Source organism: Gobio gobio (assembly GCF_949357685.1).
Source record: "Gobio gobio genome assembly, chromosome: 2".
In the NCBI taxonomy this organism is placed as follows: domain Eukaryota; kingdom Metazoa; phylum Chordata; class Actinopteri; order Cypriniformes; family Gobionidae; genus Gobio; species Gobio gobio.
In genome coordinates this window covers 25,170,538-25,196,245 of record NC_137098.1, presented here as the reverse complement: position 1 = coordinate 25,196,245, position 25,708 = coordinate 25,170,538, and the positions used below count along the sequence as shown (strand labels likewise).

At 38.6% G+C, this 25,708-nt stretch overlaps 2 protein-coding genes across 5 annotated transcripts in view; one reads left to right on the top strand and one right to left on the bottom strand.

The window, feature by feature from the left end:
- Positions 1-381: 381 nt before the first annotated feature.
- LOC307140756 (cellular tumor antigen p53-like) overlaps positions 382-25,708 on the top strand; it is a 121,937-nt gene continuing 96,610 nt past the window's right edge. For 2 of the 4 annotated variants that reach the window (XM_079840454.1, XM_079840456.1), the window contains exons 1-6: positions 382-459; positions 1,087-1,182; positions 1,418-1,478; positions 2,461-2,664; positions 6,634-6,820; positions 8,469-8,581. In XM_079840454.1, coding sequence (XP_079696580.1) covers positions 1,115-1,182; positions 1,418-1,478; positions 2,461-2,664; positions 6,634-6,820; positions 8,469-8,581 — 633 coding nt within the window. In that variant the 5' untranslated portion in view covers positions 382-459; positions 1,087-1,114. The remainder of the gene's footprint in view (positions 460-1,086; positions 1,183-1,417; positions 1,479-2,460; positions 2,665-6,633; positions 6,821-8,468; positions 8,582-25,708) is intronic. The other 2 variants (XM_079840453.1, XM_079840455.1) reach the window with 2 other exon arrangements.
- On the bottom strand, positions 16,471-19,758 carry LOC307140745 (E3 SUMO-protein ligase ZBED1-like). Its single transcript, XM_079840440.1, has 2 exons — positions 19,400-19,758; positions 16,471-19,269 (listed from the first exon to the last, which is right to left on the bottom strand). The coding sequence occupies exons 1-2, from the start codon at positions 19,736-19,738 to the stop codon at positions 18,373-18,375; spliced, it is 1,236 nt and encodes a 411-aa protein (XP_079696566.1). The 5' UTR covers positions 19,739-19,758; the 3' UTR covers positions 16,471-18,372.

The following is a 25,708-nucleotide window of genomic DNA, read 5'->3' as shown; positions in this document are numbered from 1 at the left end:
TTATTTATATCAATAATTTCTGAAAGACTAATGGGTGCATCACACAGACTACAATCTTCATTATTAATTTGTTTTATGTGAGATAAGGAATCCAAAAAATTTGTGGTGGATTGCTGGCAAAATTTAGAAGAATATAAATCATTATAAAATTTTGCACAAAAATCTGCAAATCTTAAGGGGGGCGTTTTCCCCCACTCTACCCCTATATATCACTTCTTCGTCTGACGTTAATTCTGACTTTATAACAAGCAATTGTGAGGTAATATCTGTCAATTCTGAGAAAATAAATTGTTTTCACACTTGATTGTGGATTCAAAAAATGCATGTTGATAATACGCGCCTCTGGTTGGTCACATGACCGCTCCCACGTGACTGCGCTGCTTTTTCACTGGATGAATAAAGAGACTGTGAACTGCATGATAGCTTTTATCTGAAGCAGCACGTGTGTTTTTAGAAGCGGTAAGTATGTAGATTTGGGAAATGTACTTTACTGTGGGGCGAGATCGATCAGCTGATTGATTAACACGCATGTTTGAAAGTCTTCTTGATGTGAGCTATCTAACAAACATTGTTATAAGAAATTCCGTTACCATCCCATCACTAGTGATGCTTTTACGGGTTATCTGAACCGAACACGTTATTGTTCGATTCTCCGTGTTTAGATTTGGCCCTAATGTGAAGGTATGGTATTCTACACTTTTATGTTTAAACACTGAGAGGTGAATCATTTATTTTCTCTTGTGTGGACGTCAACACACTGTAACTTTACGCCTCTTAGTTTATCAGTATTCTACATTAGATGTCTTTGATCCCACAGTGAAGTTTGGCAACTTTCTTTGTTTTGGTGTCGAGTTACTGTGAGTATTTGGGTTTGGTAATTATTTGGTATTTTCATCAGTCACAGTTTTTACATTTTTAAGTATAATTATTTTGTGATTCGTGATCACTTTCTGGTTCAGAGAGAATATATCCAGTAGATATTTGTGAGGGTTCTAGTTTCACAGTCCAATGTGTTGTTTACAATATTTATGCATATTGACTTTTTCCTAATATGTGATTGTGTGTCAAACATATTGTCTGTTACAGTGGCTTGCTCTTGTCTGTTTCTGCAGCCATGAGTGATGGAGAGATAATTGAGCTGCCCCTGAGCCAGGGCAAGTTTGAGCAGATTTGGGGGGACCTGTAAGTCCATTGACTATAAAAAATTAGTCTTTGTTGAGGTCTGAATTCAATGAGATCATTAAATTCAATTCAATGTACATTCACCATATTACATTAGTGACAAAATGGATCATTGCATGTGCATTCAGTCATCCATGTTAAGTTTTACATTTAATGTATGTATTTTAATTTTTTTTTATCATTAACACACAAATGCATCCCCATCTATAAAATAACTGTTTATTTACTTCCATAGAGGATTTGGTGAGCTGATCAAGGAGCTGCCTCGTACAAACAGTGATGCTTGGCTTACTGCTGTAAGCTGGTGCTTTTATCTTTTTTGAGTTGCACTTCAAAGCAATGTTCCTTCTAATTTCTTTTCTCGCTGAGCAAAACTTTTCTCTATTGGGTGGACATTTTGGTCATCTGAGCAAAAATGTTTTATACCAGACCTGTCCAGTGTATGTAAACACACACAAAAATGGCTTCATCATGCAGTTGTAACTTAACTTTAATGTGCCATTTAACAGTGAAGCACTGAGCTATGCAGATGAAATTAACTTTTATTAACAACAGTAATGGGCAACAAAACGAATTTTTATAGGAACATTTTAAACATTCTACTCTTATTAAATGTACTATTGTTCTTTTATAGTATAATTCTGAACTAAAAGGAGCACTCTTGTTTTCTGTGTAATTCAGTCACAATTTGAAGAATATTTATGAGACTTTTACTTCCTACTTTTTTCCTTATATTAAAGTCCTCATGAAATCAAAGTCTGTACTGTGCCCATCATCTGTTATTTCCAGCACTTAATCAAGCCACTCTTCTTTAAAACATGATGACGTTTTATTTCACCTCTTTGCGGTTCACTTTGCCTCTCATATTGAGCTATTTGGATTGTAAACCTGACTCGCTGCCGCTCAACACGCAACATCATTCTCTTTCTATGAAAGCTGTAACCGCATTCACTGGTTCTAACACTATAGTCATACTAACTCTATAGCGGCTGAACAGAGCACTGCAATTATTTCTCATTTAAACTACAATCAAATGGATTTTTTCCCCCCACATTTCACATCTGTCGTCTGCTTGGAGGGAACATTGCTTCAAATTGGATATGTAAAAATATATATTTTTTCTTAAATGACTACCAGATTTCTACCAAAAGGCACAACAGCTGTTTTGACAAACTTAACTGTTGAATTTATTTTATTGCTTCTAATTCTAAATTCAAGGACAGAATGCAGCATCAAAATGCTTCCATACCTAAATTTAAACTCTCTGCACTACCACAGGCATTGCCCGATGCCCCTTTCACGGAAGGCTTTGACCTGGATCTCCCAGAGAACACTGAGGTTCCTGCACCTGATGTGGCCCCAGTTGTGGACAACCTCCCCCCTCCTGCAACTGTAGTGCCCTCCATCTCTGACTATCCTGGGGAATATGATTTCCAGTTACGCTTTAATCAGTGCAGCACTACAAAGTCAGCTACGTCCACAGTGAGTGATGAACGAAAGATTTTGAATATAAACAATTTTAAATGTACTTTCTTTTTCCTCCCCAAATTTGCAAATTTACGTGTGTTTGTGTATCTATATCTCTATATCTCTATCCCTCTATCCATCCTGCATTTAGAAAAAAAATATATAAACAAGGCTCAAACATCCATTTAAGCATGCGTGTTTTAGTACTTCCATCAGTGAAACAACATACTACAGCCTGTAAAACATTTAAATAAATATCAGTAAATAATTGTAATATAAGAAAGTTAAGTATTAGTTAAAAAAAAAATTTGTTTTATATTTCCCCACAGAGGTGCGTCTCATGCCGCTTTGTGCTGAAAGGGATGTGGGACACAAGCAGGAAAGAGCATTGCTTTTCTAATATCTTCATGTTTTCTCCTGATGTACCAAAACTGACACTTGTAGTAAAAGGTGTGAAGAACGAAATTATCTTCTGCAGGGTCAAGAACTTTAGGCTTTGTTTGATTGTGTTGTGAGGAAAAAGTAACTAGTCTAATAACAAGCACAAACTGTGTTCAATAGAATTTGAAGTAAACTGTATCTGTCCTACACCGTTTTCTACTTTACCATGGTAAATTATTTGAAAATACTCCTAATTTAAAAGGAAGAAACGTTTAATCCCCTGTGAAAGACGTAAATGAAGATTTGGAAAAATAAGAGATTCCATGTCTAGTAGAATAAAATGGAGTAAGACTATTGTTAAATTTGTGGAAAATCGGGTTACCAGATCGCACAACGCAAAGCTTAAATTTGGCTCCCCTCGCAAAGCCTACCTCGATCGGCATGAATCCATATGTTGTTTCCATTGCTGCGATGTAACATTTAATCACAAACCTATTATTTATTTTGTAACTAAAGCTTTGTGCTTCACTCGTGTCATAATATTCACGTAAAACAGCATTCACATACAAAAAAAATGTTTTGGCCGACCACCCCCGGTGCTAAATGTTATCACGTTTACTGGCACAGCCCTAGGCATTTCGACCGATGTCAATTTTTATATTTTAAGCGTATATCGGCCAATTCTGATGTCGTACCGATTAATATCGTGCATCCCTGACTGACAGACTACTTAAAGTCCCTGTAAAGTCAAAACTAAACATGTGTTCTGAGTTCCTCACACCACAGATAAATGTGTTATTAACCACCCAGCCAAATTTGAATCGTAAAAAAATCCGGGAAGTACATAAAATAGCTTATCAAAAACCTGAAAAAATGAGCAGCATTCTCTGCTCTCAAACGCTGGGGGGTGTCTGCTGTCGGCGCCGAAACCACGCCCACTCGCGGGAAAGCGGCAGTAGCACACAAGACAACACTCACTGATCACGAGCGTCTATGATCACAACGCACTAGATGTCGGCGGGACGGGAGGATGAAGGCCTGGGCGGGGGATAGTCGGTTCTGCAGCGGATTATCAGTGAATCCCAGTTGTCTCTGGTGAAAGTTTGTAAATCGATCCGGTGTAAAGTCACTGCAGAGGTAGGTGTCGGTGATGATCCTCAGCTCTCCATCAAGGTTGCTGTTCACAAAATTAATTCACCTCTTCATCGTTTTTGTTTTGTAAGCTGTTATGTAAGTTGTTGACTATAGTAACTAACAGTACTAACAGTAACTCGCGATCGAACTGATGCGAATGTGCTCTAGTAATGATCGTGTTAGGGGAGGAGCCAGGCTCGGTGGCTCCAGTGCGTCATCGAGCCACCGTTTTAGCCCCGCCCAGAAAATCCTGAACACAGCAACGGTGAAAAACTGTTTAACGGTCTAACTTCTGAATTCAGTACTTCATAGTTCACAGTCTTTGTAATGTGTTTCAGCAATACATTTCTAACATTTATAATGTGTTTAGAAACAAATCTCAGAATTGCCTTTACAGGGACTTTAATACCAAATATGGCATATTTATATAACATTTGTATTGAACAATATTTAAATTAACAACAGTAGCCATTATAAAAGACAATAGGAAATACAACACAATAAACAATTCGGTCAAACGTACAAAGGCAGTGCTCTAGTGGGCCATACAGGAGTTGAAGGGTCAGTTCGCCCAAAAATGAAAATAATGTAATTTATTACTCACCCTCATGCCGTTCCACACCCGTAAGACCTCCTTTCATCTTCGGAACACAAATTAAGATATTTTTGTTGAACTCCGAAGGCTCAGTGAGGCCTCCATAGGGAGTAGAGATGTTCCGATACCCTGAGCCCAGGTATCGGAATCGGGAAGGGAAAAAGGGTATCTGCCGATATAGAGTACTGATCCGATACCTGGATGTGTATCTGTATACAGCTGTATATACTACTAGCCCTGTATGACTTGCTAGAATTATCTTATGGTAATCTAACACTGCAAACTGAAAAAGGTATTTTAGTTTTACAATATAACTGTATAAATAAAAAAAAAATTTAGGAATATAAAAAATTATATATTAATCAGAAAATAATCTCTTTACAACCGTCTAGGCATTATTATTATTATTATTAGTAGAGACGTATTATTATTACATAGAGACGTAGCTAAATCTACTGTAGGCTACAACAGTAGCCTAATATATTCTGAAAAATTTCTTCACGTTAAACCGAACTTTTATTTTGATGGGTTGCCGTGAACACGTCACGTCATTGAGTGTCTGTGTTCATTATATGACACCGTAAATTCTCATGAAGTGACGGTTTATGCGTTCGTGTCCTCCATATACATTTAGTGACCATAGACTGTAAAAACGCACATAGAGGTAGAGAAACTGGGGGAGGACAAAGACAGCGCGCGTATGTGCGCGGGCGCCCGCCATCCACACAGAGACGAGATGCTGCTAAACAGCGGACATACTGATAACGGTTTTTAATTTCTTCTTCGCTTTAAATCAGTCCATGTGAGTACAGTAGTTCAATATTAATATTATAAAGTGACGATATTTTTGGTGCGCCAAAAAACCCCGAAATAACTTGTATAGTGATAACCGATTTCAAAACACTGCTTCATGAAGCTTCGGAGCGTATCGAATCAGCAAATCGATTCAGTGGTTCGGAGCTCCAAAGTCACGTGATTTCAGCAGTTTGGCGGTTTGACACGCGATCCGAATTATGATTCGATACACTCCGAAGCTTCATGAAGCAAATATCTTAATTTGTGTTCCGAGGATGAACGGAGGTCTTGCAGGTGTGGAACGGCATGAGGGTGAGTAATAAATTACATTATTTTCATTTTTGGGTGAACTAACCCTTTAAGCTTAAGTTAGCTTAAATATAAGTTATAAAACCTAATTATCCCCCTTCACCAAAATCGATTTTCTCAGGAACATGTTATCGATTAATAAGACCAAAGATTGCCTGTTTGATATACCCCAAATTAATAATATCTCATGTTTAACCGTTACCTACATAAGAGCCAGGGGCAAATTCCTGAAGGACTGTCCGAAATTAAGCTATTCTCAGTGCTGAGCGCTGACGGCCTGGAGCTTGCATCTGCGAAAGTGTGCACTTTGCATCATCATCAAGAGATTGGTTAATGAGATTGGATTTGCGATCTCTCAATTTGCCAATCATTAGAAGTGATTTATTGTGCAAAAACAATCGGTAGCTGATCAATCAGATGCATAAGCACCATGCATATGGGCAAGAATAGAATTAAAGCATGGCCTGATAGAGAAGGATGCTTTGCTTTTCTCACCAAATCCTACCCTTACGAGTCTGAAAGACTAATTTGCACAAAGCTGAGCACCTTGCGTAGATCAGGTAAAACTTATGTCCAAGTTGCATGTCTGAATGTAAAATATATTTGGCTTTCTAAGATTTTTACTTTTTATTTTTAAATAAAACATTCAGTGGATGAAAAAGCACAAAAGGGATTCTCCCATCATCATTCTCATTCCCATCATATAATGCCTATATTGGCACAAATGTGAGCTTCGTCTTGCTGTAACCCTCCGTCTATCTCTCCCACAGTATTCTCAGCTACTGAATAAGCTGTACTGTCAGCTTGCAAAAACATGTCCTGTGGATGTGCTAGTGGGCAGAGAACCACCTCAGGGTGCCATTCTGAGAGCCACAGCAATTTATAAGAAATCGGAGCATGTATCTGAGGTGGTAATTCGTTGCCCACACCACCAGAGTGTCGCTGAGAATAATGAAGGTTTGTATTGTAAATGCAGCTAAATTTGTGAATTTTTGAAAATGCATATACACTTGCCAAGTTGCAATGGAAGTTTGGTTGGCAAGAGGGCAGCATCATTATATGACTACTATGTATCACACAGTTTACTAAGTATAACTGTAAAACTACAAACATGTAATGTTTAAAATATAGCAAGCTTCTCAAATGGCTAAAAGCTTGTATAAGCAAGAGCAGAAAGATTTTACAATTTTAAGAAAAAATTACAAAATTGTCAGCCCAGGACTCATCTTATAGAATGTTGCATGGGCATGTGTGTTATGCAAATGAGGTGCACTAAATTGTGATAAGAGCTGCTGTTTGCTTCATTGGATCGAGATTAAACCATATACTAAAGATTAGGGTGGATCAAATGTAAAAGTTTAATAATCTACTAGGGGGTGTAACGATACACGTGTCACGATTCGATATAAATTGCGATACTGAACGCACAAACTTTTTACGATATGTGTCCCGATATTTTAAGCCAGAGAATTTTAACTTTTTATTATTATTAAAATAATAATATTATTATTAGTGTATTATCAGGACCCACAAATATTTCCCCTATTGCATTATTATACATTATATTCAACATTATAAATAGTCATTTAATTTAGTAATGTCACAAACTCACGCATTACTCGCACTTTCAATACAGACAGGATTCTCTCCCCATGCTCGCAACTCTCTGTGCTTGCTATGTCCCGCCTCTCTCGTTATTAATGCACTACACATATAGAATAAACCATCTAAAATGCATTGAATAATCATGCTACTAAAACTAAATGTGATCTAGTGATTTAAATGATGTTTGCGCTCTCACTTTGAAGAGTGCCTTTCCGGCAGCGCATGCACTTCAGATGATCAAGGCAATCAATCACAGTTCTAATCGCAAGAAAGTGTGTCAAAATGACCATTCTCAAACTGTAAATGTTTAGCTCATCCAATAATTTTAATTCTGCATTTACTCTTATCGTTGTTTTCGTGCGTCGAGCAATCATTTGAACGTCAGTGTTTGCTACAGTATGCGCGTCGTGTTAAATAAATTCATCATATAAAGCCATTGTGTCTCTTCAGAAGACTTTGATTTGGATTAGACAACTCCTAGTTATTTTTACGATGCCTTTATCACATTTTTTTGGATCTTTTAAGTTTGAGAGGAATGGGCTTTAAATGGAGGAACAGAAATCCCTCAGGTTTCATAAAGAATATCTTCATTTGTGTTTGGTTGTTAAATGAAAAACAACATGATGGTGAGTATGATGACAGAATTTACATTTGTGGTACATTTGTAAATTTGTGTTTGGGTGAATTATACCTTATAACTAGGCCTACTACAGCAAGTTGAGCCTTGGATAAAACAACTCTATATTGCTAATCATATCGTTTCCATCAACGATACATATTGTCACATTTTTATATCGTTACACCCCTAGAATCTACCCTGCACACTTGTCACCCGAATAATGATTGTTGCTTTGCCTAAAAATGTATGCAATTTAGTCTTATGACTTTGTTAGAACAAATCCAAATTATTATACTGTATAATACAAGTTGATATTAGAAAAATCAGCAATGCCAATCAGTATTCAGTTTGTCTATATTGATTGCCCTTTGCTCTTCTCAGGTGTTTCTCACCGTAGTCATCTCATCCGTGTGGAGGGCAGTCAAAAAATACAATACCACGAGGATCTAAACACCAAGAGGCATAGTGTGACGCTTCCTTATGAGTTCCCACAGGTACACAAGAATTTTGCACAGCGCTTAAATGCTTCATTCATTCAGGAATTTATTTAGTACTGTACACTCAAAATGCTTAAATTGTAGACTAATGTTATCAGTTTATCTCCGAAGTCATCTACTTCGGGGAGAAAATGTGCTGTTTATTATGTATTTTGATGTGCTGAACTCTAATATCATGGAAACAGTAGATCAGTTGTTTTAATTGTCATATTTAAGTTTTTACATTTTACGTCTGTTTTAGGGATGCTCAAAACGGTTAATTTTCCCGACCGACAACCGCCGCTCATTATCCGATTATTAACCATTAACTGATAAGATTATAATATTGAATTGGCATTAAATAAATATACAATTGAAGAGTGTCTGTGACCCGTTAAAAATACACTTTTTTTTTTTTTCCACGGGTTTATTTTACTGTGCAAACCGCAGCATACAGAACAGCCCAACAACATCAGAACCTGGATTCACATAATCAAATGTTCACGCACCTGCAGCGTTTCTGACAACAGAGAAAAACTGGATTAAAATATTTTAAAAAAAGCATAAAATAAATAGGCATACACTAAATATTTTTCACTTAAATAATTAACAAATTAAGATGACAAAACGAAAACACTGAATTCGTTTGAATCTTTGAAGAACCGGAATAGTTTTTTTCCCCCGTCAAACTAAGTTTTTTTTCATCATATAAAAATAGCAGGCCTACCTCAATCCACACCTTGACTGGTTTTACATTTCTTTAAAGGGGTCATAGAATGACATTTTTGTACAAGTTAATATGATTCTTTAGTGTCTAAATGAAAAGTTTGTAATATACTTTAATTAAAAATTCTCATTAGTATTGTAAGAAAACACTCATTTTACCTGGTCAAAACCAACTCCGTTTTCAGCAAGTCATTTCAGTGTATGTGACTTTAAATGATAATGAGCTTTGCTCACCCCGCCCCCTCTGCTCTGTGGGGCGTTCGGTTCGACCCGACACAACACCACAACACACGTGGAGTGTTGCCTTGACAACATTTGAGGGTATATTTTCGAGAAATAATGGCAACGGGAGTCTCTGAGGACACATCTAAGCAACCTTATCATTTTGAACCGGAGTCGGACCAGGAACAGATGACGAACCCATCGAAGTTCGAACAGGACGTTTCTGAATGGTTGGTTAACGTCATGTCACTTTGATCTATCTTTGTACTGGCAGAGTAGCGTAGTTGCTATGTGTTTACTGATGTGTTAGTTCATTGACAGATTGATGTTATGTTATAAGATTTTTTTTTTACATTACTTCTTAATCAGTAACAGACACCGTTATAAACCATGTACAAAAGTAAGCTTAGTGTAGTGTTACCACGTTAACTTTATCACCCGAGTACACAGTTTGTAATAACAAACATAACGCGTTGTTCATTATAAACGTGGGATTATGAATTATATTGAGAACGTCATACACAGAAAGCATGCCGTAATGTAACTTACCCTGTAAACTTTAGCCTCATTTATCGTGAAGCGTGTAAGCGATTTGCAAAGATTAATATAAAGGTTAATAAAACACAACACCACAATTGCTTAGACGGCATTCTGCTCCAGAGTATCTTCAATGGCGGACTGATGACAGCTCGCTCAGGGTGGGTCTGTGTTGAAACGCTGCTGTCAATCAACAATCGTAGGGGGGGCGTACACCGTGTAACGCCACACGGTCAGACGGCTCGATTTGAGACAGGGGAAAATATATAAGGATATTAAAAAAAAACACTGGATGTATTTTTATCATTATAGGATGGTTGTGTACAGGCACTGCCAACACACATTTCCGTATAATCAACTTGTAAAAGTGCATGTACCATTCTATGACCCCTTTAAAAGTAGCATGTCTAAGTGGTGCAGGGGCGCGGGAAGTGGGGGTGCTGCAAAGGATTGCAAATGTAATGCAAATTTTTCTTCATTTTCTTCATTTTTAAAATGTAGTAATTAAATAATTATTTGTTGAATTATGTTTTTAAAACAATTCCGTTCATTTCTGAAGCTCATTCCGCTCAGCGCCGCGCGCTCAACTCAGAACTCAATTTGTGACATGCTGGATAAAATATAGGTCTATCAGAAATAAATAGTTAGGGCTGCCCCTGACTAAAGCTTTTTTTTTTCTTTTCTAGTTAATCATTTAAGCCGTTGTTCACGCTGCGCTGCCGCCTCCATGTCATTGTCTGTTATAGGCTATATAACAGAATATATATTTGCTTATTATTTATTAAGTCCGGGCAATTTGGTTGATTAAAATTAAAGGGTTAGTTCACCCAAAAATGAAAATTCTGTCATTAATTACTTACCCTCATGTCGTTCGACACCTGTAAGACCTCCGTTCATCTTCGGAACACAAATGAAGATATTTTGGTTGTAATCTGATGGCTCAGAAAGGCCTCCATTGGCACTTTACACTCTCAAGACCCATAAAAGGTACTAAAGACGTCGTTACAAAGTCCATCTCACTACAGTGGTTCTACAATAACTTTATGAATCAACGAGAATAGTTTTTGTGCGCAAAAAAAACCTAAATAACGACTTGCATAGTGATGACGATTTCAAAACAGTGCATCATGAAGCTTCGAAGCGTTATGAATCAGTGAGTCGGATCATGATTCGGATCGTGTGTCAAACCGCCAAACTGCTGAAATCATGTGACTTTGGCGATTCAAACCGCTGAATCGACTCATATTGTGATGACCGATTTCAAAACAATGCATCATGAAGCGTTATGAATCAGTGAGTCGATTCAGTGGTTTGAATCGCCAAAGTCACATGATTTCAGCAGTTTGGCGGTTTGACACACAATCCGAATCATGATCCAACTCGCTGATTCATAACGCTTCGAAGCTTCATGATGCACTGTTTCATCACAATATAAGTCCCGTCTTCTGATATGCATCTTATGTGTCCTGTTCACTTTTCAACGTAAATTAAATAAAAAAATAACATCATAATAATTAAACTGAAACTAATTACGTATTTTAATGGCTACAAGCATAGTAGGCTACAGTACAGAGAAATGTCATGTCGGAGCCGGATTTGAGCGCACGTCATTTTACCCGTGAGCAGTTCATGAGTGAAGCTCCGCTTTGCTTTGCTCGCATGCTCTGGTAAGGTAGGCAGGTTTTTTGCGTTCATTTTTATTTCCTGTCGCTGAGCAAGCTTGTTTATTGTATATGACTTTGTAAACCTTTTATTTAAAGATTTAATGTAGGCCACAGTCCATTGCATTACGATTGCAAAAAAAAAAAAAAAAAACTTTTAAACCGTTTAACTGATAGTATTAATCGGTCAAAATTCATACTATCGGTTAATTGTTAAACGGTCAAAATGAGCATCCCTAGTCTGTTTATTGTGTAGATGGTACCCTTCCTGTTTATGTAACACTTTAAAAATCAGCCAAAGTGGTATATCAATCAAATGTATTATGAAACAAAAGGTAAAAAACTATTATGTACTTGTAAATTATTTGTTCAAGAACCGAACATCACAAGTAACCAATCGAGCCGGTTCACTAATCGGACTGAATCGAACTTTAGTTCCGGTTTGATGACGCAAGACGCAAAAGCCGAAGTAGCACGTCCGACTAAAAAAGAACTGAATGAGCCGGTTTAAACATCTGTCAAAGTTTGCCGAGGATTACCGAGGACTCAAAAGGAACCGAACGAGCCGGTTCAACCAGCTGTCGAAGTTTGCAGAGGATTACAGAGGATGATTGAGTTGATATTTTCATATAAATATGAAAATAAAACCGCCAGTAGTTGGCGTCAAGTCTGTGTGAGTCATTGATTCAATTGTTCAAATGCAGATTCATTCGAATCGAACCGCTTGGAGATGCGCAACAATTCTGGTGTAGTTTTGATTTTCACGAAATAAACAGTATTGTGGCTAGAATGTTTTTACTTAACATAAGCTTGTCTATTGGACTTTTGTACAAGATAAGTATCACATTTGCAAGCATGCCAACTCGGAGCAATAGCAGTCCGTAACTTTTGGCGCTCTGGCGCTAATAAACAGAACTGCACGTGTCTTGCGGAAGAACACTGCAGCCGAATCTACTTCTCTCTGTTTATGTCTATGGCGAGTCACACATGGACTGTGCTCCTCCACAGCGCTTCTGGAATAAAATAGTCAGAATATAAACACTTATTATATGTGTACCGTAGTGATTCAGGGTAAAATAAAAAAACGGTTTGGAAAATGGATTCATGATGTACTCTCATATACATCTAGTAATTTTTAAACTCGAAGTTGTGGACTGCAGCTGATAAAGATTAAATCAAGAACTATACAGGGGCTTTTTTAAATGTATTATTTATTAATTCAATTTTGGTGGCATTTTTGCCCCAAGCCCCCGTTAATTTCCGTCCTTGTTTATGATAATCTAATCCAAATGTGGTATTTCTAGTTAAAGGGTTAGTTCACCCAAAAATTAAAATTCTGTCATTAATTACTTACCCTCATGTCGTTCGACACCCGTAAGACCTCCGTTCATCTTCAGAACACAAATGAAGATATTTTAGTTGAAATCTGATGGCTCTGAAAGACCTCCATTGGCACAATGCACTTTACACTCTCAAGACCCTTAAAAGGTACTAAAGACGTCCTTACAAAGTCCATCTCACTACAGTGGTTCTACAATAACTTTATGGAGTGACGAGAATAGTTTGTGCGCAAAAAAACCCTAAATAACGACTTCTATAGTGATGACTATTTCAAAACACTGATTCATAACGCTTCGAAGCTTCATGATGCCGTGAGTCGATTCAGCAGTTTGGATCGCCAAATTTCAGCAGTTTGGTGGTCTGACACGCGATCCGAATCATGATTCAACTCACTGATTCATAACGCTTCGAAGCTTCATGATGCCGTGTTTTGAAATCGTCATCACTATATAATTCGTTATTTAGGTTTTTTTTGCGCACAAAAACTATTCTCGTCACTCCATAAAGTTATTGTAGAACCACTGTAGTGAGATGGACTTTGTAACGACGTCTTTAGTACCTTCCTGGATCTAGGCCTGAATTCTTCTCTCTGCCTCTGGATTGAAGATTTCCTCACTGGCAGACCCCAGGCGGTGAGAGTAGGCCAGTTCACCTCCACCTCCATCACCCTGAGTGTTGGAGCTCCACAGGGCTGTGTGCTGAGTCCCCTGCTCTACTCTCTCTACAACCATGACTGTTTGTCCACACACAGCTCCACCTCTATCATCAAGTTTGCTGATGATACTGTTGTCCTGGGTCTCATCTCCAACAACAATGAGACGGCATACTTGGACGAAGTGGAGCAACTGACATCATGGTGCCAGGACAACTGTCTCTCTCTGAATGTTAACAAGACCAAAGAACTGATTGTGGACTTCAGGAAGAGACAGCATCGGTCATACTCCCCTCTCATGATCAGCGGGACACCGGTAGAGAGAGTGAGCAGCTTCAAATACCTGGGTGTGAACATCTCCGAGGATCTGACCTGGACTACACACATCCAGACACAGGTGAAAAAAGCCAGGCAAAGACTGTACCACCTGCGCCAGCTGAGGAAATTCAGGGTTTCACCAGCCATCCTGAAAACTTTCTATCGAGGGGCGATAGAAAGTGTCCTGACTCAGTGCATCACAGCGTGGTACGGGAACAGCACCAGTCACGATGGCAAAGCCCTGCAAAGAGTGGTGCGCTTATCCGAGCGCATCTCAGGCTCAGCTCTCCCGTCTCTGCAGGACATCTACACCAAACGCTGCAGAGGTAGAGCTACCAAAATCATCAGAGACATTAATCACCCTGCAAACTCTCACTTCACCCTGCTGCCATCTGGTAAGCGCTTCCGTAGCCTGATGGCAAAAACTGAAAGACTCAGGAGGAGTTTCTTCCCCCAGGCCATCAGACTCCTGAACTCAGTCACGTGACTTCACTTCACCCCGCACACGCATAAACATACGGTTTTTTAACATTAACATCCACATACTGCAATTGCACTGCACTTTACTTTCCTATTGTTACTGCGTAACAACCTGTAATAAACCTTGCACATTATACTTCTTTATATATACATATATATATATTTTATGTTAACCACTTATTTTTAAGTCTACAGTTTATCTCACTTATCATATCCACATATTTTTTATATTTTTATTTATCTTATTTCCTATTTTTATCTTTTACTTGATTTATTTATAATTCTACTTATGTTAATACTTTTTATTCTAATTTTATTCTATTTCTATTTTAATTTCCTGTAACTGTTATTTGCACTGTCCATGGAGCGGACCTGTTTACATTTCACTGCCAGTTGTATATTGTGTATATAACTGTGTATGTGACAAATAAAACTCTTGAATCTTGAATCTTGAATCTTGAATCTTTTAAGGGTCTTGAGTGTACCGTGCATTGTGCCAATGGAGGCCTTTCAGAGCCATCAGATTTCAACTAAAATATCTTCATTTGTTTTCCGAAGATGAACAGAGGTCTTACCCTCATGTCGTTCGACACCCGTAAGTAATTAATGACAATTTTAATTTTTGGGTGAACTAACCCTTTAATTTGGATTTAAATGCAAATAAACATCAGCGCGAGGCGTCTGGTAAGTGCGTATGGCTCCGTCACACCCGTTTCACCTGGTAAACAATAAAGTGTAGTCACACGTTTTTTGCACATCCTCTGCTGACAGAAGGCATGACAAGCAGTCGATCGCAGAGCGAAACGTAACTGTTGCTCAGTCAGTGTTGATGCACTTTGGCAGTTGTAGTTTTTATTCCGATTGTATTCTACATCGTCATGAGAATCGATTGGGTCACTCGCACCGGTGCGCCTAAATATTTTTTCAGTCACACGCAGTAATTTTCAGGCGCAAATGCGCCCAAAATGGTCGCTATGTAGAGCCCTGCATTAACTTAAGTGAACTGGTTTTATTAAATAGGTCTTTTTATCAAAACATGACTTTTTTTTACTATGGTTTTGTGCGTGCAGATATTTTAAATCAATGAGTTTATAAGGACAATAACCAAGGAGTTGATAAGACTGGTTTACTCGTGCTATAGTACTTTAGACATAAAGAACATATCCGCGTTTGTTGATCAGTGCCTGTAATGCGTGCTGTATTTGCTCAAAGGTTTGTTTTCAGTTAATTTATCAACTGAAATTTATCTTTAAGGTGCACTATGTAACATTTTTTCAGTAAAATATCCAAAAACCACTAGGCCAGCGTTATATATTTTGTTCAGATGAGTACTTACAATATCCCAAATGTTTCCAACTATTTGTAAATCGTGAGAAAATTGTTATTTTAACCAAGGAACCGGTATGTGTGAGGGAGTCGCCTGTCGATTGCGTCATATCTGCGTTACCCTCGGTTTCCGGTTTAATTTTGCAAAAACGCTTTACTCTCACTGCAGTGTGCCACAAGTGTCATAGCAACCACCGAGCGAACGTCATAACTTCCTTTTCAACACACTCCGATGTATCTAATATGATAAACAGAACTGCGTTACCTCATACTCATGACCGAAAAAAGCGGAAGTGGCGCCGGCGACTGTCATAATAAAAGTCCTGCTGCTCGCGAGGCATGTGTTCCGCTCTTCTTATTAACAATCGCTCCAGCGGCCTTGTTCAGCTCCCACAACACTCGGCCCTGCTCTGCTTCATACTACAGTAACGTTAATAATCGCATCCATGAACATGATTTTCTGCCCGAGTCCTATCCCGATTATTTTACACCGGCTGTGAGGTGAAGACCACATGTCCCAAGATTCTGCGTTCACACATGGCGTCATCAAACTATGCCTTTGTTTTGAACAGGTCACCTCTAGTGGATGGAAAAGTTACGTAGTGCAGCTTTAAGTGAATGAAAGGCAATAATAAGCAAAATGCACTCACGCAAATAACTTTATTCGATTGTTTCAATATGCATTGACACAGATTACTTTATTTGAATGTTTCCTTGATAAATATAACATGACACTGAAAAATGCATAAAAAAGCATAAAAGAAATGTATAGTGACATCATTACATGACGTCAGGAACCTATGAATAGTCTTATTGAGCCAAACTGTCTGAAAAGAATCGGTTCACAGAAATGAATCAGACTTTGCATCACTATTATGTATAAAGTTTAGTCCTATTCATTGTCTACTCTGCACTTCGTGGTGCAAATGAGTCTGCAAGCATTGGACTCCATTTTAAGATATTTTATCTCTACGAGGCATCTGTTCACGTTTGCCAAGGGACACATTTCTGTTTAGCCAAAGCAAGCAATGACAAATAAGAGAGCACGACACCTATGACCGGTTTGCAAAACATTTACCATCAACATTCAGCAAATACTGTAGAATTTATATAATTTAAACAAATCTTTGAATATCTAATAAATATCTAATATCACTTAATTTCAAATTCAGCAGACTTCGTCAAATCCAGCTATCAGATATTCTGAAGTGTGCATTTGTAGTCTACATGATCGCGTGTTACTCTGTGCGTGACGGTTTGTCAGTCCGTTTGAATTGAATGCGGATAGGGGATCCGTTTCACTGGAGATGCATGATTGACAAATTTAACCCTTGATTTCAAACTATGCTGCACTAGATTCAGTTGCCCACTATGTCATATTCATGTAATTTTAGTTGTAAGTAAATTAATGTTACCTTGACTTTATTTGGAAAAAAATTATTCCCAGTGCGCACACAATTACCAGATTAGCCTACTGTTGGTTACAGTGTTTACTTCATTTTTTCCAACAATTTCTTTATTTGTGAAAAATACAATACGATTACAGAATTAAGAATTTTGCCATCTAAAATCTGTTCAGAGATTTTATTTTAATTCATTTTCAAATGATTTATTTCTAATGAAATTAAGTAAAATAAATATATAGTGTATGTAACATTTAAAATGTATGTCTTTCTCAGCTATATATAATGGCCACCCTGCACTCTAAGATATCAGTTATCAATAAAAAAAACTATATTGGTAGATCACTAGTTATATAATACAAACATTAGCCTACATTCTAAACCTAAAAATAACTGATTGTTTATCTGTTTAGTCGTTTTCATTTCTGGTTTCAAGTAGGGTTGTGCCGATGGACGATATCATCGTCCATCGTGATGGCTGACAGACATCACGATGGAGAAACACCATCGTGATGCCATGCCCCCGCCCCCGCCCCGCTGCGAGTCTTGCGAGTCGACACACACTAATCCTAGTCTCTTCTATAGACTACAGTTAACCTAAAATATTTGCAGGGATTGCTCTGTAAATTAAATTGAGAATATAACTAATGCATATGCTATTTTAAATACTGTAGTGTGTTAGTCTGTGAAAATAGCCTACCGTGTCAGGCATTTCATCTTGACATTGTTAGAATCTTGTCTTTTTTACATGTCTAACACTGTACATTTAACTGAAAATATTTAATTTTGTACAAGAAAACAGCCCTTATTAATTAATTAATTATTAGTAGCCTATTGTAGTGTCTTGGGAGATCGTGCTCATTGTATAGCTCTGTGGCTATTCTGCACTGAAGCGACAGTTCAGCCTAAAATAAACCCAGAATTCTGCGAACGTTAAAGAACTTTTGTCTGGTTAATAAATAGGCCTATCTTTGTCAAATGTCAAATCAAATGAAAGAATGAAGGTGATTCTGATAACACAAATTTATTAAAACACAGAAGAACAACGAATTAAGAACAAGAAAACGGGAACAACACTCAGACCGCAGGATTTACAGACCTCAGAACCTCAGAACGCGGGATTTACATAGGCCTAGACGATGTTTAAATTTCTATGTTTCTGGCTAGAAATACCAACATGTTCACTTTGTCTGGTTTTAATAAGCTGCGGATTGGAGTAACGACATTCCCCGCTGTGCTGAAGACCCGCTCTGATGGAGTACTGGTAGCACATATGCACAAATATTTCCGTGCTAATCTTGCCATGAACGGAAACCTTTTTTCATTCGTTTTCCACCAAGTCAGTGGGTCCTCTTCCCCATCGATGGCCATTTCCTGCAGGTACATGGTCATTTCTGACTCGACCTTTTGCTCATCAGTGAGCGTGGCTGCAGCTGCTGTGGCTGCTCTCTTCGCAAGAAGGCTGCCCAAAGACCACTTTTTTTTCTTAGGCACGGTGGCAACGCCGGCGTCTGGTTCCTCTCCATCTTCTCCAGCATGCGAGGTACCTGGTGTTGGCCTTGGCAGCGACAGCGCAATCTCTCTTACAATCTCCTCCATCATTTCCGATTTTGTAGATTGAAGTTCGGGAGGTTTCATATGGTCCCCACGGTACCTTGGGTCAAGCAGTGTTGCTTTACGCATCATTCTCTGGATGGTGTCATCGCCATATCTGCCTTCCATCTGCTCCAGGATAACACGTTTCAGGTCGGCTGTAAGTTTGGAATCATCTTCTGACTGCTCCAGCACACCTTCAAAATGGGCCACCATGGGCAGCAGTGAGGACACGGTTACATACTTTTCTCCAGAGAGAATGTCTGTGAAGTCCGCTACTGGCTTCAGCGCGTTGTTCACAGATTCCAGAACGCTTATGTCTTGCCATGTCAGCTGGGGGAGTGGGCGGCGGCTTTTGTCTTGGGCAAACACACGTTTGATGGCTTGCTCCTGCTCCAGCATTCTCTCCACCATTTGCTGTTTTGAGCCCCATCGTGTTGCACAGTCCTGTCAGTAAAGACGCAGTAAATAATAAAATAGGCCTACATATTAAATAATTTAAACATATATATATATATATTACATTATTTTAAAATATTTTTTAAATAATTCGTTAGTTGTTAGTTTTAAAAATTACCGTGATCAGTGAGTGCTCAGGGAGTTTCATTTCCACTTGCGCTTTCTGCAGCTCACGTCGCCTTAGCCAGCTGTGTGAAAACGCAGCGTTGACTGCCCGGCAAACCCCGAAAGCTCGGTGTGTGCTTGCCCTCTGTTGCGCAAGCGAGTTGTTTATGGCCAGGTTCAAGTTGTGCCCAAAGCAACTTAACCAAGGCCATTTCAACTGCCGGATGGCTGCAACAATATTTGCCCCATTGTCGGTAGTTATACAGGCAATTTGTTTCTCCTGTAGTTTCCAGTCATTAATTGCCTCGCGCAGTGCTTCTTCCAAATTATCTGCTGTATGACTTTCGGGCATGAAGCAAGTCTGTAAGCATTTGGACTGCAGTGTCCACTCTTTATTTACGTAATGCACTGTCACAGACATGTAGGGCATCATATTGCAGCTGGACCACATGTCCGTTGTCAGGGCCAAATATTCTACATCACCCAGCTCTTTCGTGATGTTACTTCTAACCTCGTTGAAAAGGTTTGGAATAGCCGTCTTTGATAAACAGTACGAGCTGCCAGGTCGGAAATATTTCTCAAAGGTATGCAGCATGGCCTTGAATGACGGCTTCTCCACTGTATTGAACGAAACCATCTCTTTGGCCAGGAACCGAGTTACCGCATCTGTCAACTGCCTCCATCTGTCACTGTCGGTTTTATATTTAGTGCTTTGCAAGCCCCAGTTATCGTCTGCTGACCCTGGCTAGCTTTTTTGCTAGGCCCAGCACGTGCAGGCAAGGTGGCATATTCTGCTGGATGGCGAACACGCAGGTGGTCATGAAGATTGGTCGTCTGTCCATCTTTTGCGCGGATCACACATGAACAGATCTTGCACACAACTTCAGTCAGGTCCCTTGGCTGCCCACTCTCATCAGGTCTAAATCCAAAAAATTGCCATATAGGCGAAGTAGTACCCTTTTTAGCAACCAATACCAACGCCATTGTATCAAATCTTTAAGTGGAAGCACGCTACTTTTTTCTGCTCACGTGCAACCTATTGGTAAACCCGGATGACGAAATTATAGTTTTTAAGAAAAAAATATTTAAAGAGAAAATTAAAGTAAAGAGATGGGCTATTAAAATAAAAAGTGCTTAAAAGTGCACAGTTCTTCTTAAGTGGAAGGAAGCTATTTTTCCCCTTACGTGCAAACTTTTGGAAAGCGCGGATGAGTCATTATTTGAGTTAGTAAAATAACGAAATTATTGCTTTTAAATATATATAAAAAAATATTTATGTAAAGAGATATTAAAATGAAAAGTGCTTAAAATGCACAGCTCTTCTTAAGTGGAAGGAAGTTACTTTTCCCCTAACATGCAACCTATTGGAAAGCGCGGTTGAGTCATTATTTGAGTTAGTAAAATAATGAAATTATTGCTTTTAAATAGAAAAAAAAAATTATGTAAAGAGATATTAAAATAAAAATTGCTTAAAATGCACAGCTCTTCTTAAGTGGAAGGAAGCTACTTGTGCACCCTATTGGAAAGGCCGGATGAGTCATTAGTTGGGAAATAAAATAAATTAAGTATTAAAGTAAGATAACGAATAATAATTACATAATAACTAATAATAACGAAAATTTTATTATTACCAGCAATATAGCCCCCCCCCCCCGCCCCCCGGGCGATATCATCGTCCATCGCGATGTTTTGATGTACACATCGTCAGCTGCCGATTTAGGTGACATCGCCCAACCCTAGTTTCAAGTAGTAAGCAAAGACAAAAGCACAAAACACTCAATGTAATTATTACATTAAAGGGCTATACTAACTGTGCCTTTTAATGTTACTTCTCTCATAAATCTGATACAGGGTTCGTACTGTCATGAAAAGTCATTGAATTTTAAAGTAGCAATTTCCAGGCCTGGAAAAGTTTTGGAAAAATAAATAAACCAGAAAGTTTTGGAAAAGTCATGGAAATTTGTATTGTACTATGTAATAGAATATATGTTTAAGTGATAATATTGGTTTAACAAACTTTGAATCTCAGTAAACATACTTCATTCCTTCGATCCACCCGACTGCTAGCCTGGCTCCGCCCTCCTATGTACTTCCGCTCAATTTTCATTTTCCTTCAGTACTACGTCTGAGACTGCTGTATATGCTTAGGTTTTCGCCCGAACAATTTTTTACCGGTCCAATCAGCGAACCGAGGGAGTGGCTGAGAGCGATGACGTTGATGTCGTGCGCTAGTTTGAGTTGTAGTTCAGTAATGGCGGCGGTGAAAGATGCGAGTGTGTGGCAGTGCTGACGAATGTCCAGAAGTTAAAGTCGGAGTGTGGCGAGGTGGACGAGCGAGCGACACCGGTGTGCGTGATTGAGACACACCGGTCTCGAGTCCTCTCATGAGGGAGCACGGAGGCATATAAGGACGAGCGACACCGGTGAAGGACGAGAGAGGACCAGGCCTGGATTTTAAGTTGTGTTTTATGTTTGTGCGCCTGTCGCTTTTACTTTCCTTTTGTGTTTATTATTTGATTAAAAGTTGTTAAACGTTCGCCGGTTCCCGCCTCCTTCCCTGAACAAACGAACTCCCTTTACACGGAGCAAGAACAATCACTGCTGTACTGCTGATGTTGTGGTCCGGGAAAAGTCTTTTTCAGCTCGTTAGTGGTGAAGGAGTTTCTGAAGCTGTCCGTCTCCCACCACCCGCGAGAAACCCAGGCTGAATTATCGACTGCTTTTGACAAACCCCAAGGTCGTGTGGTAATGTAATTGCTGTCCGAATCCACATCTCTGAGTTTTCCAGAATATATCATTTCAAAACTCACTGTTTATATCCTTTATAGACCCCTTCAGAGCACTGTGCGGTTGTGTGAGCTGTAATTTGCATTTCTAGACTTGTATTTCTTTAAATACTGGCAAGTGTTTACAAGAGCAAAATATTTCATCACCGCTCAAAAAATAAAAGAAGAAAAGTACGTAAACATTTGAATTGGGCTGTTATTCACGGCAGCATTTATTCTTATACCAAGTAGACATGTGCCGGTAAACGGTAATACGATTTACCGCAATAATGAACATGCACAATGTTGTTATCGTGGGCACTTCAAAATACAGTGAATAATTATTTATTACGAATTATTCTGATTTTTAGAATGAATTTTAAGAATACTTTACCCATCAACCGTTTAAAATGAAAAACATGTCAAAGAGGAACACGCACTGATGTAAATAGACCGTGCATGAGCCGAGCACATGGCGGAAAGAGGAGACTCGCTGAAGTGCACATTCATTCTTCGACAGCAGAGGGCGCTGACGGAACAGCAGAAATGCAGCCGTTTCCCCAGTAATCACATAACCTAATACATAATACTTAAAGACTTAAGGCTATTCATTTTCAAACTTGCATTTTATATTTTAATCTGGACTAAATTACATGCCCTAGATATTGTTTGAATATGTTCTGACTGTTGTTCAATCACACACTTTACAAGGCTCCAGTATTTAACATTAGTTCCTTCATTAACAAACTGACAATGAAAAATACTTCTAAAGCATGTGTTAATCTTAGTTAAATGTACATTTCAGCATACTTATTGTTCTTTATAATTCTTTTGCACTTTAATCTGTTTTAAATATTTGTTTACTTTATACATTTTTGTGTATTGCTTTATTGTATTTAAATGTTTGGTTCTTTTGAAAGTGATTTAACCTGTTATAGTATGACAACACTTTTTTTGCAACTTATTTCAATATCGTGATAATACCGTGATAAAAGCTTCAGCAATTAATCTCAACATGAAAATTTGATACCGGCACATGCCTAATACCAAGCATATGACATTTTATTGACAGCATACAATCATGTTATGATTGCACGAGATATGCACCACGAGAGCAGCGCGTTCTGATCACAAAACTCTCCTCTCTACCGTGAATAAATCACAATCCGAATGCACAAGGTTTTATCACTGACAACACTGAGGTGGTGTGCACAGTTAATGTGAGAATCAAAGGCGAACGGCGCGTGACATACGTCACGACCAAACGTTAGCGATTGGTTAGGCAGATCCAGAGTGACTCTTGGCAGATCCAATAGTTTTAAACTTCAACAGAGGACCCGCCTTCAAGGAAGTTAACGCTTGTCAATGGAGAGTGGCCAGACTCTATGTACAAATTAAATGTACGAGAGTCTGGTAAAACGAGGCTACCCGACTGCTGCATTCTCTCAGATTTCCTTTTGCAGCATTGAGCATTATAACCAATCACACGCGTTTCTGTCGAGCGTGATGGCCAATCAGAGGCGTTCAGATTAGTCATCGCTGAAACAGAGTTTTGTTCCGTGCGCGCACTCTCTGACTGAATTCTTACTGAAACTCGTGAATTCTGTTGTCATCAACATGAATCTTAAACAACAAAGTGCAGATGTAAGAGATTTATTTTGCCGTGTCGTCAGCTTCTGTGATTTTAACGGGAGTGTTTGTGAGCGCTTAAACTTGCGCTAGCAGGGCCGGATTGGGACTCATTGTCAGCCCTGGAGTTTCATGCCTTAGACCGGCTCACTTTAGTTCCCGACTTACTATATTAAAATAATGTAATTAAAACCTAATTAAATATAAGTCTGCAATAGGCGCACTGTTCTCTACAGCCTTGTAATTAGGGGTTCAAGCACGAAGTGCTGAAACCCTATTGTAATTGTACTTTTTCCCATGATGCATCATTCTCCATCTAAAACTGATCGGGCAGACCAAACCGTAAGTCGTAGAGACATGAAACTTTCAGGGCTGGTAGTACTCACTACGACTACCAGCGTCACCGAGGCACGCCCCGACCGGCCTGACGGGGGCGCTACAGTGAGCAAAAGTACGAAATGGCTCATAACTCCTAAACCGTTAGGCGTGGGCTCAAGTGTCTTATATACTTGGAATCCTTGGCTCAAGGCGGACAACATGCATGCCTCGGATTGGCTCGCCCTTCATGCGGCAATTTCGATAAATTTTGGTTTTTTTGAAAAACCTACTTTTGTGAACTACTCCCACAATTTTCCCCTGATTGGAACCAAACCACTGTAGAAATGTTTTTTGGAGAGAGACTATTAATAATTATGAGAATTTCCATTTTTCGATTCATGGTCGCTAAGGGGAATGAAAAAGTTCAATGTGTCGTGGGCCACTTACACTAAAATGACTAACTTGTGAACGGAACAAGATATTTTCACAAAATTCGGGTCACATGTCTATGACCTCAAAGTTCGATCACTTGAAAAACATTTTGTGTCACTTGAGAAATATTTTGAATAAAAAAATATTTTATTATCTGAGTGTCTTTGTCCAGGGTGCCATGATAGTCTATGAGAACATTGGCATATCTCAAAAAACACAGTTTGCATATCGGCACAATGCCTTGAAGGAGTCTAAGAAGTTTCAAGCCAGTGTTTTTTCACGGGAGTCATCTCCTTTGACTCCTGAATCCTTGCCGAGTCCAACGATACCAAACATGGAAGGTTTTGCCTTATGGTTTTTGTAACAGTGTAATTTAGCACTTACAAAACTTTTGCGATTATCCTCGAAACTGCTAGTCCAATTGAAACAAAAACACCACAGGAAATATGATGACATCGGTCAATAGCTAAACAATAACATCCAAATGCCAAAACTATGATAGGAAGTGAAATCTAATCAATGTTGCCCATTAGTCATTTTTATACTCTCATAAATATACTGGAAGTGTCTATAACAGGGTGTCCAATCCTGCTCCTGGAGGGCCACTGTCCTGCAGAGTTTAGCTCCAACCCCACTTCAACACACCTGTACCAGCTGATCAAGGTCTTATTAGGCATGCTAGAAACTTTCAGACAATAAAAAAAATTAACAAATTCCTTAGTAAATTGGCTCTAAATGGTCTTTTTTCATCCATGATCTTAGTTTATTTATTTATTCATTTGGATCCCCATTAGCCAATACCTAGGCAGTGGCTACTCTTCCTGAGGTCCCAACAAGTAAAAAATACATCCACAACAATAAAGTCAATGAAACATACAAACCCAAAATATCAACAATTTACTATTGTGCCATTAGATGTTCCTTAAAAGATTTTGTACAACTTATTTTATTTTTATGACTAGTGTTGAAATTATGACTAGTACTACTATATAAAAGTTGACATTACAGGACATTAGGAACTCTCTACAAATTATTTCTTATAAAACAAAGCAGAGAGACAATCTGAAATTATCTTTAATAATCTGAAGTAGTTATTCTAATCTGGTTTTGGTGAGTGACATTTCAGATATTACTCTGATTTATGGATCACCAAAATGCTTTTAGTTTTTGTCAAGTTT

Excerpts from the sequence above, each read along its gene's own strand:
- LOC307140745 (XM_079840440.1), bottom strand. The coding sequence starts at position 19,738 with ATGCCCGAAAGTCATACAGCAGATAATTTGGAAGAAGCACTGCGCGAG. Across the intron at positions 19,270-19,399 it reads CTGAGCACTCACTGATCACG|GACTGTGCAACACGATGGGG; the intron begins GTAATTTTTAAA and ends CTTTACTGACAG.